The sequence below is a fragment of the Hydractinia symbiolongicarpus genome, chromosome 11, assembly GCF_029227915.1.
Source record: "Hydractinia symbiolongicarpus strain clone_291-10 chromosome 11, HSymV2.1, whole genome shotgun sequence".
NCBI lineage: Eukaryota > Metazoa > Cnidaria > Hydrozoa > Anthoathecata > Hydractiniidae > Hydractinia > Hydractinia symbiolongicarpus.
Genome location: NC_079885.1, coordinates 6500127 through 6514451, shown reverse-complemented (window position 1 = coordinate 6514451; position 14325 = coordinate 6500127). Strand labels below are relative to the sequence as shown.

The 14325-nt window shown below is 32.2% G+C and overlaps 2 protein-coding genes across 4 annotated transcripts; both read left to right on the top strand.

The window, feature by feature from the left end:
* Positions 1-117: 117 nt before the first annotated feature.
* Positions 118-12014, top strand: LOC130613650 (N-acetylglucosamine-1-phosphodiester alpha-N-acetylglucosaminidase-like). Of its 3 annotated transcripts, XM_057434962.1 has the most exons (7): positions 1757-1950; positions 2350-2426; positions 5112-5904; positions 6094-6222; positions 7389-7468; positions 7816-7846; positions 11744-12014. In XM_057434962.1, exons 3-7 carry the CDS (start codon positions 5141-5143, stop codon positions 11946-11948), a joined length of 1209 nt encoding a protein of 402 aa, XP_057290945.1. In that variant the 5' UTR covers positions 1757-1950; positions 2350-2426; positions 5112-5140; the 3' UTR covers positions 11949-12014. The 3 variants fall into 3 exon arrangements, with proteins under 3 accessions (XP_057290947.1, XP_057290946.1, XP_057290945.1); XM_057434964.1 differs by lacking the exons at positions 6094-6222; positions 7389-7468; positions 7816-7846; positions 11744-12014 and adding an exon at positions 118-1750 and having other exon boundaries at positions 1822-1950; positions 5112-5237; XM_057434963.1 differs by lacking the exons at positions 5112-5904; positions 6094-6222; positions 7389-7468; positions 7816-7846; positions 11744-12014 and adding exons at positions 122-1750; positions 2836-4553 and having other exon boundaries at positions 1822-1950.
* Positions 12015-12429: 415 nt separating this feature from the next.
* LOC130613647 (coiled-coil domain-containing protein 103-like) lies at positions 12430-13510 on the top strand. The gene has a single exon (XM_057434959.1). It carries the CDS (start codon positions 12734-12736, stop codon positions 13376-13378), a length of 645 nt encoding a protein of 214 aa, XP_057290942.1. The 5' UTR covers positions 12430-12733; the 3' UTR covers positions 13379-13510.
* Positions 13511-14325: the final 815 nt, after the last annotated feature.

The window sequence follows — 14325 nt, the reverse complement described above, 5'->3', positions numbered from 1 at the left end:
TCTTCAAATTTCTTCAAAAGGACTTTTTTACTGCAATGTTTTGTTAAACAGCCTCTTCTTTTACTTCTCCTAATTTTGTGAAAACGCATGAAATGAAAATGTATGTAGTAAACGACTCCATTTTAACCGTTTCCCTCCTTTTCTAACAAACGCCCCAATAAAGGTAATAAAGTTTACTTAGTCCTTTAGAGTAAATTGTATCTAAAATATTTTTTTAAAAGTCAAAAACTTTGTTTTTTCATGTGCTGTATTAATGTAACTCTGTACACATATTTGGTGTTAATTTCATAGAAAATTGTTTTAAATTCTTTTTTATCAGTTAGGTGATATTCAAAATAGTAAAGAAATGATTTTGTCTATTTTTATATTGTAAAGTTGAAAGCACAGCATATAATGGATTATGACTTTAAAGTTTACATGTTGTTTTTAAGTCAAGTCAGTTTGATTGCAAGGAACTGGTAACGAGTTCTTTATTAAATTAATTTTAAAAGTATAAAATACCTTCTTTTTTCATATTTAAGCATTTTGGTTCAAAACAGATATAGTATCTTCCATATATCGCAGTGTTTAAAGTCAGTTTCTACAATTAATATTGCATATTGTAGCACTCTGATCATTTTTATTATTTAAAAAACAACAATATAAAAACCTTATCTATGGCTAAGATTTGATTCAGGATATTTAGATATTGCTTTATAATAAAATGTGTACAGGTCCGTCACTTTCAGTGATTAAGTTTTTTAATTTACTTACTAAGTATCTATATTATAATACCTGTATACGCCTGTCTGTCATGCAAAATAGTACCCTGAGTAGCGAGACGCACATAATGCGGTATAAAAAGAATGGGCAAACTTGTGGATTTCACTGACTAGTTTTTGATTTTCTATGCATATTACATATGTGTAAGGTTTATATATTACTATATGCAAATGTGCATATACATGCTAATTCAATTTCAGTATAATCATCTGAAAATGTCAAAAGTGTTTTTGATGTTACTTCTAATGCAAGTAAAACTGATTTTTCTGGTGATTGTACCCGACAACCTAATCCCCTACCCACATGCTGAACACACAGACAGAAAAAGAACGCATCGTTATGTTCGAGATTGTCAAGAAAAAAAACATGGTAACCTAACAAAAGAGTTTATGAAACCAAAGAATATATCCAAAACATTTAAGCTTTTTTATATCAAATATCGTACAAGCACCCTTCAGTATGGCCATCACACTATAGTTAGAGATCCTTTAAACATGATCTCAGTATTAGAACCTATGAAACCTGGTTCTTGTTCAACAAAAACACTTAGTTATGTAACAGATTCTGCACAACAACGAAATTGTATAATTGCTACCAATGCTGGCTTCTTTGGTATAGATGGAAGAAAGAAAGGAGCTTGTCTTGGAAATATTATAAGTAATGGTAGATTGGTGCAAGATGCAGACGGTGTGCAAAATGCTAACTTTGGAATACGAAAAGATGGTACTGTAGTAATAGGGTATTTATCAGAAGAAGAAGTTTTAGACAAAACAAACCCCTTTGTTCAACTGGTATCAGGAGTGGGTTGGGTTATAAGAAATGGTGAAATATATTTAAACCAAAGTGAAAAAGCGGAATGCAGAGATACACAGACAACTGGTACTTTGCGCTTCTTTTTTACTGTGAAAGCTGCACGTACTCTGCTAGGCTACGATAAACTTGGTCATGTGCATCTCATTCAATTTGATGGTAAAACACATGAAAGAGGGTAGGAGGATATTTTTTTTATTTGATAATGAAGGTTATATAAAAACTTGTTTTTACTTTCTTGTTTTGAAGTGTGAGTCTTTATGAAGCAGCTTCGTACCTCAAGTCTGCAGGAGTCATCAATGCAATAAATTTTGATGGTGGTGGGTCAGCTACTTACACGGCAAACTCAACCGTCATCAACTATCCAAGTGATTTGTGGTAATGTTCTGTTTAAAAATGTTTGATTTTAGACAGCAGCTTACCTTATTGTTTTGATTTACACTGTTAGCTTTATATTCAGAAAAATTGGGTCATATTACTGTTTAATGTGTTAAAGTTTCTGTAGGAATAATTAAAATGAAAATTTAATATCAATGGACATACTATTGTAATCTTAAAATATCTTAAAATTACAAAATATCAACAATTTATTTGCAGGCAATATGATAATATATACGCAGATTAAACATCAAAATCTTTAAACATGAATATCTTGAGAACGAAAGGAGCTAGAGAAAGAGAGAAAAAAAATGGTTCAGAATTTCCCAAATTTAATGTTATCCCCTGCAAATTAATATTTATTTCTATGGTTTTTTTTTATTATTTCTCTTATTGTAGTGATGAAGATGAACCTTCTATGTTGTGTGCAAGAAAAGTGAGCACTATCATTTGTATACATGAAGGTGAAAGAACAGGTGAATTTATTTTTTTTATATAATTTTTTACTACCTTATACTAATTTTCATGCATTTGTGCAAAAAAATTCTTAATGCTGGAATATTGTTACAGAAATTATGTGTAAAATGTTTTGCATGAAAATTAATACCCATGTTACTTGTATTCAAGAAACAACACTGGTTATAGAGATAATTTAAACCCATATATACTTTCTCTGAAGCCATAATCTTACTCTTTTTTCTTGTTCTTTGAAAGACTTTCCACATGCATAAAACTGAACTCAAAAAATACACTCATATTGCTATTGCGTGAAAATTAGTATGCACAAAATAGATTCTTTTACAGCGTAAAAATTAATTTACACAAAGATTTACAAATAAAGTAACAAATGTCACGTCAGACTAAGACTAATATTCTCTCTTATAGACAAATCTTCCTCGTCATCGGCTAGTTTTTCATACAGTACTATTGTTATGAGCATTGATGTTGTGTTGTTTTTTATGTTGTGGTAACAAACAGGTGTTTATTTTCAGTTAATTATATCGAATAGCTCTACTCTAAGCGATGTTGGTAAGTAAACAATGTGAAAATTTGTCATCATATATAAACTCCACAGCATTTGTATCTATTTTGTCACAAGCTAAAGCATCTAATATGAGGATATAATGTAAGAGCCTTCAATTCTGAACAAATTTGTTTTTGCTGAGTGGACAAAAATTTTAATATCGTAGCCATAGTTATCAATGTGCTGCCTATTAGACGCATTGCAGGGTACGAATTTTTTGCAGAACTTATTTTTGTGGATGAAGTGGTTCCGAAATGCTTCACTTGCACAATATATTTATGTGGATGATGACAAAGCTAGTAATTTTAGTAAAGGCAAAATCAGTATTGTGCCTAATATAGCTTTCAGAAATTAATGTAACTTTATATGAGCCAATAATGGCTTTGTTCCTTCTGAAAATACGAAGAATTAAAAAAAATTATAGTAGAAATTGCTTTGTAGAAAATATAAAATATTTTACGGTTGACTGATTCCTAAAATTTTGTGGCTAAGTCTGCAAAATTTGGGCCTAATCCACAAAAAATAAGCTCTGCAAATAAAAATTTGCTAAAGGTCTTCTTCACATATATAGCACTGAAGGCATTTGGTGTTCCTTTTCTTATGTCTCCAAGACGTCACCACTTCATATGTTAATAGTGAAGGTAAACCAATGTGGTCATAAAAATTGCTGTTGAAGAATAACTTTTTTCTAGCATTGTTTGTTTTTATTTTGTTGTTGCAAATAAAATTATTAATTCTTAGGGTAGGTATTGATTAAGTTATAATTCTATGCAAATTAAATTTTATGAAATATTTTGAATTATATAACTGGATAGTTTTTAAATAAATTTATTATATATTTAAAGGTGATTTTTACTTTTTATATATTGAATCATTTTTATTGCTGTTTTTACAATTGTATGATATATGTTATGATTCACGTCATCCAAATAAAATGGCTGGACGTTATGCAATATAGGTGTTGAAATATTTCATTTCATTTAATTATCACGATTTTCAACCAAGGCTAGACTTGGTACTATTATCAAAGATGATCTTTGGTAGGGGGCAATGGCTCAGGCTCAAATAATGGCCCATGCTCAGTATCAGGGTACAATCCAGAAATGTAATATAAAGGCTGTTAAATCCTAAATGGGAATTTCATTAAGGTGTTTTTATGTATTAATGAAATCTTATTTCTTTACAACATGCATGAAATGAGCTATAAGTCCTGTATTTTTGTAATGAATATATATAGCTCCTCTAATAAATTGGTAAATTTGTGATAAATTTCAATTGGGTTATAGCCGTTTAACAGCTACTGAGAATGCTGGATTACACTCTCTATACTGCTAAAAATAGATAAATAAAAGGGGTGAATCTAAAATTAGGCTTAAAACCTGTATTTAGTAACCGCTCTTTTTAATTATTTGAATATGGGTATTTTACATTTTTATCGCTTATATTCACCACTTTCTAGATCACATTTCACCACGTACCTCATTCTACATCACAAGATCAGTTTCACACCAAATCTTCTATGATTCGTTAAATTTTTAGGACTCATAATTCTTAAAAGAAATATCAGAGATTCACTCAACATACGTCATCTAAACTAAACAACACTTCAAAACAATCACTCCTACCCAATTAAAAGCCTAGGATAAAAAAATTCAACATTTTTAAAAAACGCCAAGCAGGGTGTTTTATTGGACATTAGAGTTAATACAGCTGGGCTAATAAATCCAAGTTATCGTAAAATAATAACTTGCCACTTGGAATTTTGTTGAATGGTAAATTGCAAAAAAATGATGAAAAAAAATTATGGCTAGCCTTTTTTTAACGTTACCAACATTTATTATGTCTTCCATATTATCATCATTGTTCTACTTTGAATTTTAATAAAATATTGTGTTAATGTCAAAATAGTAAAGTATTGGCCATTTGCATTGGTTTAATGATGCCTAGATTTTCACGACATTAAAACAATGTATTTATTTTTATGATAAGACGTGAGTTACATGGATTTTTTTAAAGCAGGATGCATGTTTTCGTGGTGTATAGCTTTTGACGCCTATGTTTCGTATAATATTTATTTAATCAAGAAAATGCCGGCAATAAATGGTAGAAAACGTTTGTAAACATCTTTTCTTCTTAGATTAAGGTAAAAATCGTTGCAATACAAGAATGTCAAAATGGTGGTCCTTACTTACACTCTGTCTACAACTTACCTCAAATATCTGTGTCACATCTGATGACCTAATTCCTTACCCACATACTGAACACACTGACAGAAAAAGAACACATCGTTATGTTCGAGATTGTCAAGAAAAAAAACATGGTAACCTAACAAAAGAGTTTATGAAACCAAAGAATATATCTCGAACATACGAACTTAATTATATCAATTACCATATGCAGTATGGCCATCACACTATAGTTAGAGATCCTTTAAACATGATCTCAGTATTAGAACCATTGCAACCCGGTTCTTGTTCGAAACAAACACTTAGCTATGTAACAGATTCCGCACAACAACGAAATTGTATAATTGCTACCAATGCCGGCTTCTTTGGTATAGATGGACAAAAGAAAGGAGCTTGTCTTGGAAATATTATAAGTAATGGTAGATTGGTGCAAGATGCAGATGGTGTGCAAAATGCGAACTTTGGAATACGTAAAGATGGTACTGTAGTAATAGGGTATTTATCAGAAGAAGAAGTTTTAGACAAAACAAACCCCTTTGTTCAGCTGATATCAGGAGTAGGTTGGGTTATAAGAAAAGGTGAAATATATTTAAACCAAAGTGAGAAAGCTGAATGCAAGAATTTAGAAACAACAGGAAGTTTAAAAAGATTTTTTGGTGTAAAATCAGCACGAACGTTAATAGGATATGATAAGCTTGGCCATGTGCATCTTGTTCAATTTGATGGTAAAACAGATGAAAGAGGGTATAAGCTTTTTTCTCACCAAATTTTTTTTTTGTTTATTGAAATCAATGCAGTTCATTTTCTAAGTGACATTTACGCTCGAATAAGTCAGAAAATTCATGTTTTTTTAAGAAACTTTTCTTTTTTAAACTTAAACATCGATAAAATCTTTGAGTATATAATTTTTTTTGTCATCTGTCCATATTCTAGCGTTAATTTGTGGGAGGCTGCAACTTATTTACAGTCCGTTGGAGTTATTAATGCTATCAATTTTGACGGTGGTGGATCAGCCACATTTGTGTATCAATCAGCAATCATTAATTATCCAAGTAACCCGTGGTAAGAGCATTCTTCTGTTCTTATAACTTTAAAGAAAATAAAGATAAAGCCTCCAGGGACGTAAATAAAATCGATTTCCCCCCTCTTTTTTGCTAATTTTTTATGGATTAAACTTTTTTTTCCGACCACCTTTTTTGCCTTTTTTCTTCCTTGTTGCTACTTTTTATTATTTATTGTATGCAATTATTCTTATTATTCTTATTATTCTTTTTTAATTTTTAATTTTTTTTAAGTATTCTTAAAATTGACTAAACTTAATCTTTTTATATAACCATTTTTGTTGCTGTTTTTTTTTTTATTGAAATTTAAAAACTAAACTTTCCTTATCATTTTTGTCCGGAAATTCGTCGGCAAAAAGTAACTAAATTCTAAAATTTAGTCGGCAAAAAGTGACTAAATTCAAAAATTTAGTCGGCAAAAAGTGACTTAATTTTGTCCAAATTACAAATATTTTTGCCGACTTTTTATTTTTGCTGACTAATTTTTTTGCTGACTTTTTTTTACTGATAAGGTAACTGTCTATACAAATAAACACACGATTATACACAAGACATTAAAGTTGGTATTCTCCCACAATTAGGTAACAAAAAAAAAACATTTCGTCATTCAAGTCTATCAGTCAATTTTTTGTAATAAAATTGTCACTCGGTTTGTGAAACATAGCATATTACTAATTTTATTTTTTTGGGCATAGTTAAACTTAGGAGGCTCTATGTAAAGCTGTGAAGGCAGGCACAGGTTGGGCAAAGGGCAGAGGACACATTGTCATGCTAAGAAATTTTCTTGTGTAGTTGGGAGAGGAGGAGATTGGTGTGTCAAGGTCAGAAGGTCCGTATATTTTTTATGACACATATCTAAAACAATTTGTGTGAAAAAAGCCAATTTTGAAAAGTTTGCAGTATTTCTTTATTCGCAAACGTTTCGTTTATTTTCAATAAAAGCTAGTTAAAGGATGGGCAAGTAAAGATAATTGAAGGTACGTGTGGAGTGGTGTGTGTGTGTGTGGTAAATGAGGGGTGGTAGAGAGAGTACAAGAGAGAATGAGAGGTCAAATTTTATGGATTATATTCCCCACGTACTATGGTAATACCCCTAGAAGATTGATTGAAGCTGCAGACTTGTTTAACTGTTAATTAATATGTGTTTCATATTTTGTTGTTTTACAGTGCTGATGCAAATCTACTTTGTCCAAAGAAGGTTAGCACAATCCTATGTGTACATAATGAAGATGAAGAAAATGAAATCAGTAAGTTGTCTTACATCCTGTGTTTGTGTCCTGATATTTTAAGAGGAGTAAATTTCGAGAGGATTCAATAGACACCAGAATAAAGTATTTTTCAAACTTCAGATTTGTAATTTTTTAGATTTCACACAACTAAATTAGCATGTGTGTAAATTTTAAACTTAATTCTCCCACAATGCCATTTTTTGTTACTTTATCGAATTATATATTAAAACATCGATGAAGTTCGTGAAAATTTGAAAATTGGCTCCTACGAATCCTTGCGTAATACTCAAAATTTAATCCTGGGAAATTTAGTTATATGATTTTCTAGTTATTTTTATAATCTCTTATAATTGTTAATCGTTTAGATTCGCTGCAAAGTTTGAAATACAATTCAAAGTAAGGTTCCACTTAATATTTTTCTTCTGATGTATACAAAATAAAACAAAGTATACCTTGCAAATACCAATCTTTCAACCCATAATAATCATCACAATTACAAGTACAACAAATTCAGGTGCGGATCCAACATTTTTAACATGTCAGTCACATTTTTTGCAAAGCAAAAACAGCGCAGCAATTTGCTGCGTCCAGAACAACTGGGGGTCATGGGGGCGCTGTAAGCCTCCCATGGCGGATTTTGGGCGCAACCCCGGAAACTTTTGCTATTTTAAGCCTCTACGCATTATAAACGGCCTAAATAATGTCTAAATTATTAGCTTTATTTAGAGACGTTTTTTGCTCTAAAGTTTTGAATGGACAAGAAAATAACAAACCATCTTTTAAAGGGTTTCAAAAAAGTATGAAAATTAAAAACGACAGTTTAAATTCAAATATTTTAAGACTGTTTCGCCAAATATCAGGGCTCGTCAGCATGTCTAGGAAATGGCTAATAACGTAATGTTAGCTATTCCAGACATGGACAGTCTGCTATATGCTAAAGTAGGCTTAACTAGGCGAAGCTGAATTGTTTTAACCAGAATTACAAAAATGGTTGGCTTTAAAATTATCATCACATCCTTCATCAACACCTTGCAGACAAAACAGAATATGAGCTTGAGCATAAGTATTTTTAGCATTTAATGATGTAAATACAGGTTTAACTTTGCGCTTTGCACCACAGGTAGAGGTAATAGGAAATTTAGTTTTTGGTTTTTGATGTATCTGTACAGTCTGAAGGCACAGCATAATTTTTCTTACCACTGGGAAGTTAAAGTATTTGGCGAAGGGTGGCAAAAATTTTCTGTGTTCAGAGTACAAACCATGCTACCGCAATTAGTCTACCAAAACAAACTAAACCAAGCCTGATAGTACAAGTAAAAACAGCTTCATTCCCCACAAATTCTATTGCGTTACACCAGTTTAATTGCACAAAAGCGTCATCATCATATGTAAGATGGAATACATAAATGACTTACCTTGATGTTCTTCTTAGCAAGAAAGTAAAACAGAATTCTTACTATATATATACCTCAGGGAAAAGGAAAAACCCTAATGATGAAATGTTGCAGCACGTCAACCAGTTTATTGTCACCAACATGTAGCTAGGACATGTAGCTGTACAAACAAATCTCCAGTGACTTTAAGAGCTTAAAATAATTATCCCAGGAAATAAGTAAATTGTCGAAACTAACTTCTGTATTATACAACATGTTGGATGTAGCACTACAGAATAAAACATTTATGCACCCTTTTGCTTGGTCACTGCCTATTCTGCAAAATGCGTTTGCTCAAATATTATTCAATTGATAACATAATAAATAAAAGACAAACAAAAATTTTATCACTTAAACCGTAGTCGTAATCATGATTAAGCTTTTGTATCAACATAATTTAAGTTGAACATTCCAGTACTTTACAACTTCTTTGGACTGGTTAAAAAATTTGGGCTTAAACTAGTTTTATCAATTCCTATCTGACTTATTTCAATCAGAATAATTGCTTTTAATGGTTTTTTACTTGTATTTGTGTTAGAACAGATATGCTGTAAAAAATGCCTTATCGGCGTACCCAAAAATGCCTAAATTAAAAAACTTAAAAACTACAATGATAGGTCAATGTATATTGGGCTCTCTTTCATCGATCTGGTCTAAAATTATACCATATCAAGTTTTAAGCCATTGTTTTAATTTTTGCACAAGTTATTGGACTTTTACCATTAGCGAAAAGTATGCTTTTTTATACTACCCACATAAAGTTGCCACTTTGACTAATTGGTTAGGAATTATTATTTATATATATTTTTTCTAAATTCACAGACTTGTACTGATATTAAAATTCCTCAGATGATATATCCTAGTAGTAAGCTATTTACATCTGCAGGAAGTTATTATCAGTCTACGTGTGCTCTGGGCCTATTTCGTGAAAATTAAAAATTAAGTATAAAAAGGATTTTTCATATGAAAGTTAGGTGGTGCATGCTTTTATTAGCTATATATTACAAGTGTTTAAGATAACAAGAATACTATAATATATTGCTTTCGTTTGGTCCGAAAAAACCCTCCTAATTGCTTTCGTTTGGTCGGAAATTCAAATTACACGGCATCGGTTACAAAAAAATCCAATGATTATTGATGCTGTGTTACATTTCGAATGCCCTAAATATGGGTCAAAGTCGTCAATTTTTTGTAAACCAATCAGAATACGTTATTTCGGCCGGCAAGCCAATCACATTGCATGAAAATTGTTCGGATTCTGTCGCTTTTTGCCGTATCCATCAACTCAGTCACACAAGAGAAAGGTCTTAAGCTCGCCTAACCATTTTAAAATGACAAAATATGGTCATTAGGAGATTGGACCGTTGTGTTGTGATAATTTTTTATCAGGAGAACCAATATCGTCTTCTTTTTATTGTGTTTGTTATTTTTTGACCAAAGGTGATACTGATGACGTCAAACTAATTTTTTAATATCAAAAAATTTGTACGCACGTAAAATCCACGCCTAAATGCGCCATTTTACGCATGATACATGATATGCGCATATTTAGTTTATTTTCTTATATTTCGTATATTTTTTTGGTATATATGTTCATGCTGAAGGGCGTGTATGTTTCTAAAAAAATATTTTTTTGCTCCTTCCAATGTAAAATATTTTAATTTAAAATTTTTTCGCGTTTTTTGGTCTTTTTCGCGAAAGTTTATGCCTTTGGAAATTCTAAATTATCAAAACGCGAAAGTTTTTTCACGCGAAATCATGGATATTTTTAAAAACGCGAAAGTTTTTTCACCATAAAAAAAATCATAAAAACGGGGCAATTTTTAAAAGTAATGATTCATTTCTACTTTATTCGTCGTCAACTACAACTACAACACTTGTTTTTTCTTCTTTGGAGCTGCGAGCATTTCTCGGATGTCCCAATTATTTTAAACAGTAGTGCTAGTGGATGCAGACTTTTTCTTCCTTTTGCGGGGGCTTGCGGTGTAACGACTGTAGCCACTTGATCTGACGGTCAATGGTTTCTGCAAACGATTTCTCAAACGTAAATTTAACGAATGGTGCTCAGACCAAGTAAAAGCGCAGCTAGATAATGGTGTTGAGATTGATGTTACAGTAGGGTTACAGTTGTCCAAACTTAAACCTGTTCACGCCGGTTGGATTGTGGAATTCTACAACCACATGAGCACGCCGAAAGGAAAAGAAAATTATTGATAGTGGATGGAAAAGTGCTGGTATTTTTGATGCCTTAGAAATCGGTTCAAGCAAAATGCCATCGATTGATCCTTTCCAAGATATAGATCCGATGCTGAGTAATGATGTTGGACAATCTGATGATAGCCATCTCTTAGCAATTTGTGATGTCACAGTTGAGGAATTTGAGGTGTTATGTGCAAGATTCAAGAAAGTGACGACGATACTGACTCAGAATGGGAATTTACTTAGCCTAACTTTGTATATTTTGTACATTTTTGATTACGGTGAAGACATTAGATGTGATTTAACGAATAAATTTTTTTCTTGAATTTTGCCCATTCGCGAAAGTTTTTTCCGCGAAATTTGTTTCAAAAATCGCCAAACGGGAAAGTTTTTGTCAAATACTCCGCTTTGTTTTTAACACGCGAAAGTTAATGCCCGCGAAAGTTTCTGCCCCTAAAGTAGTCAAAATATTGCAACTTTTCTATTTTTTGCTTACGTCAGCAATTAATCACGCGAATAAACATAATTAGCCTGCCATCCATATGCTAAGTAACACAATATTCTCCAGAACCTTTGACCATGTTACTCACGCTCGAGACTGAGAGGGCGAAGTAACACTTGTGTACATGTTGAATTGCAGCCTCGCTATTTTATTTTTCAGTCGTAATTATGTCATGGTGATATTCTGTGCTGTGATTATCGGTTTCCTGTTGTTGTCGAACGTGTTTTTATGTAATTCGTATTTGATGTATCGCGACAAAGTGAAATTTCTCACCAGTGGTAAACAGCAGAAAGAAGCGTTGAGAAGCTTATTGGAAGAAAACGCTCCATCATCTCCGCCGGAGAGTGACGAAGATGAATTGTAAATTTAGTATTTAAGTAGCAATTTTATAATTTTTCTTAATTTATTTATGACATTTTTTTACATTCTTTGATAGTGATTTTTTTTTGTGAACTTTTTCTCAATAGTTGAGTTTATCTATATTATAATACCCGTACACGTCTGTCCGTCCGTCCGTCTGTCTGTCACGCAAAATGGTAGCTTAGCTGCGACGGGCGAACCCGTGGATTTTTCCACGGGCTAACGACTAGTTTCTTTAAAATATTGATTAAACTAAAAACCACTCATTCTTACTAAGCTGAATTTCTCTTTCTGTAGCCAACGAACCCTTGTAAACGCTTTTTAGCAACATTTGTATGTTAGTGTTGTTGTATTCTTCTGGACTTCTGTGGAATAAATACTCCAGGGTTTCCGTTCCAGGGGAAGTGAGTCTGAGTAATGTTTAAAATATTAATTATTTGGGGTTGGAACAATTAAAGGGGGAGGGGGAGGGGGAGGGGGAGGGGGAGGGGGAGGGGGACATGAATATTACAAAAGGCGATAATTTGATACTCTAAAGTAAGGTAATTTCTCCTGAAATATTTTTTAAAGTTTAGGAATTAATATTTTTTGCACTTTGTATATAAATACCGATGTTACTATCATTTGAGAATATTTTAGTATAGTTGTAATAGATGTGAAAAGTATTCGCTTGGAACTGCTGCTCATCTTTTTTTCTTTTTTTCGCGCGGTTTCCGGTCGATCGCCCCAGGCAGTCGGTCGGTCGGTCGATTCACATAATAAACTTTATTTCTATTTTTAGGTTTCCTAATGGATAGTGATGTAAACATTAACTTCAAAAAATTGGAGAAAGAATTCATTACTGCTAAAAATGCTGACGCAGCATATTCACGTGAAAACGATGCCAAATTTCGAGCTGTCCATCAAAAAGTAGGAAGTTACGAAGAGTTTCGAGATATCGTTGCAGCCTCTCATTTAAAACCACTGGATAGGAAAGACATATTAGGAACGGACACAGTGAAACAAACGTGGAATCCACTGTATTCTAGCAACATCGCTGGCGTTACACCAGTTTTAGTTGATGTTAAAACACCTGCGGTGGAGGCAATAGATTTATGTGACCAATTCATGAAAAGGTGGAAGACTTTAAAAAGTGATGAAGATAAATACGAGTTTATGCTAAGTTATGAAGCGGATGTGTTCAAGCGTGTATTTTTCGTGGATATCCCATCGAATGTGCTGGAATATTGTATAAAAATATTTAATGAACACGTAACGGATACGAACTACTCGCATATTTCCCGTATTTTGCTCTCTTTCACAAACTCTCAGAGGTTTAATTTAACCCTGAAGTTCTTTAGTAAGCGAGAGAAGGAAACAATATGCAGTTTGTTAAACAAGCTTGAACATTTCGGCTGCCGTACAGATGAGTTAAAAAAACTTTACTTATGTTAAGAATGCTTACGTGTAAGCAGAACCTTACGAAGAAAATTATTGATTGTAAGTACGTGTAAATATTAATTTGTTCGTTGTAAATTTATGGTTTTTCAGAAGTAATATAATTGTTGCCAAAGACACATCTTGTCGTATCCATTTTTGTTTCTACATTTTATTTAAGTTAGGTGCAGGCTTGCTGCGCCTCCCATCCTCAAATCTCTTCTGAAAATAGATTTGAACAATTTTTTACCCTTAAACCTTAAAAAATTTACATGGTTACTGCAACAATTTGTTCTTTTTAAAAAAAATTCGCAAATCTTTTCAATAGTGAGTAAACGTTGCACAGTTGTAGAACTTCTTAGTCAAAACTCATTCTAGGTGAAAACTAATTTAATGACGTCATAGTGATCAGAAATGACATCATGAGATGTTCTGCAAAATAAAATTTTCTGGTTTTGATAATTTAAAAATTCTGGTCTGCGTTATACACGTTGTGGTAGGTATCCTTGGTAACACAAAAACATTCATTAACATAACACTATTTTAAAAACAGAACGCAACAAAGCTGTTTATATTGACTTGCTAAAAAAAGAATTCTACGAAATCGAATTTTTCTTCACCCAAATTATTTCTTCTCCGGAATCTGTAACAGAAGTTATGAAAAGTCACCAAATTTCAACAATTTCATTCATAAAAAAATTTCCTGATTAAAATTAGGTTAAGAAAATTAAAAACGACCTCAAATGTCCTCACTTTTTTATGAAAATACCGTCATCTTCCATGCAGGTTGAAAATATTCATCAAAAGTTCTCAAAGCCTTGTTTTCCATTATCTTTAGGGAAATATACAACATCAACTTTAAAGTTGGAAACAAATCTGATGATTTGTTTCCAGTTTGCTTACTTCTTTTTCATTTTTTCATGCAAAAACGTAATTTAAACATTTCACCTCCTGGTTCAGACAGA

What these genes read in the sequence shown, in the direction of transcription:
- LOC130613647 (XM_057434959.1), top strand. Translation starts at nt 12,734, where the DNA reads ATGGATAGTGATGTAAACATTAACTTCAAAAAATTGGAGAAAGAATTC.
- LOC130613650 (XM_057434962.1), top strand. Translation starts at nt 5,141, where the DNA reads ATGTCAAAATGGTGGTCCTTACTTACACTCTGTCTACAACTTACCTCA. An exon ending in AGATGAAGAAAATGAAATCA is followed by an intron (nt 7,469 to 7,815) that starts GTAAGTTGTCTT and finishes TTAATCGTTTAG; the next exon opens with ATTCGCTGCAAAGTTTGAAA. An exon ending in AGTTTGAAATACAATTCAAA is followed by an intron (nt 7,847 to 11,743) that starts GTAAGGTTCCAC and finishes TTTATTTTTCAG; the next exon opens with TCGTAATTATGTCATGGTGA.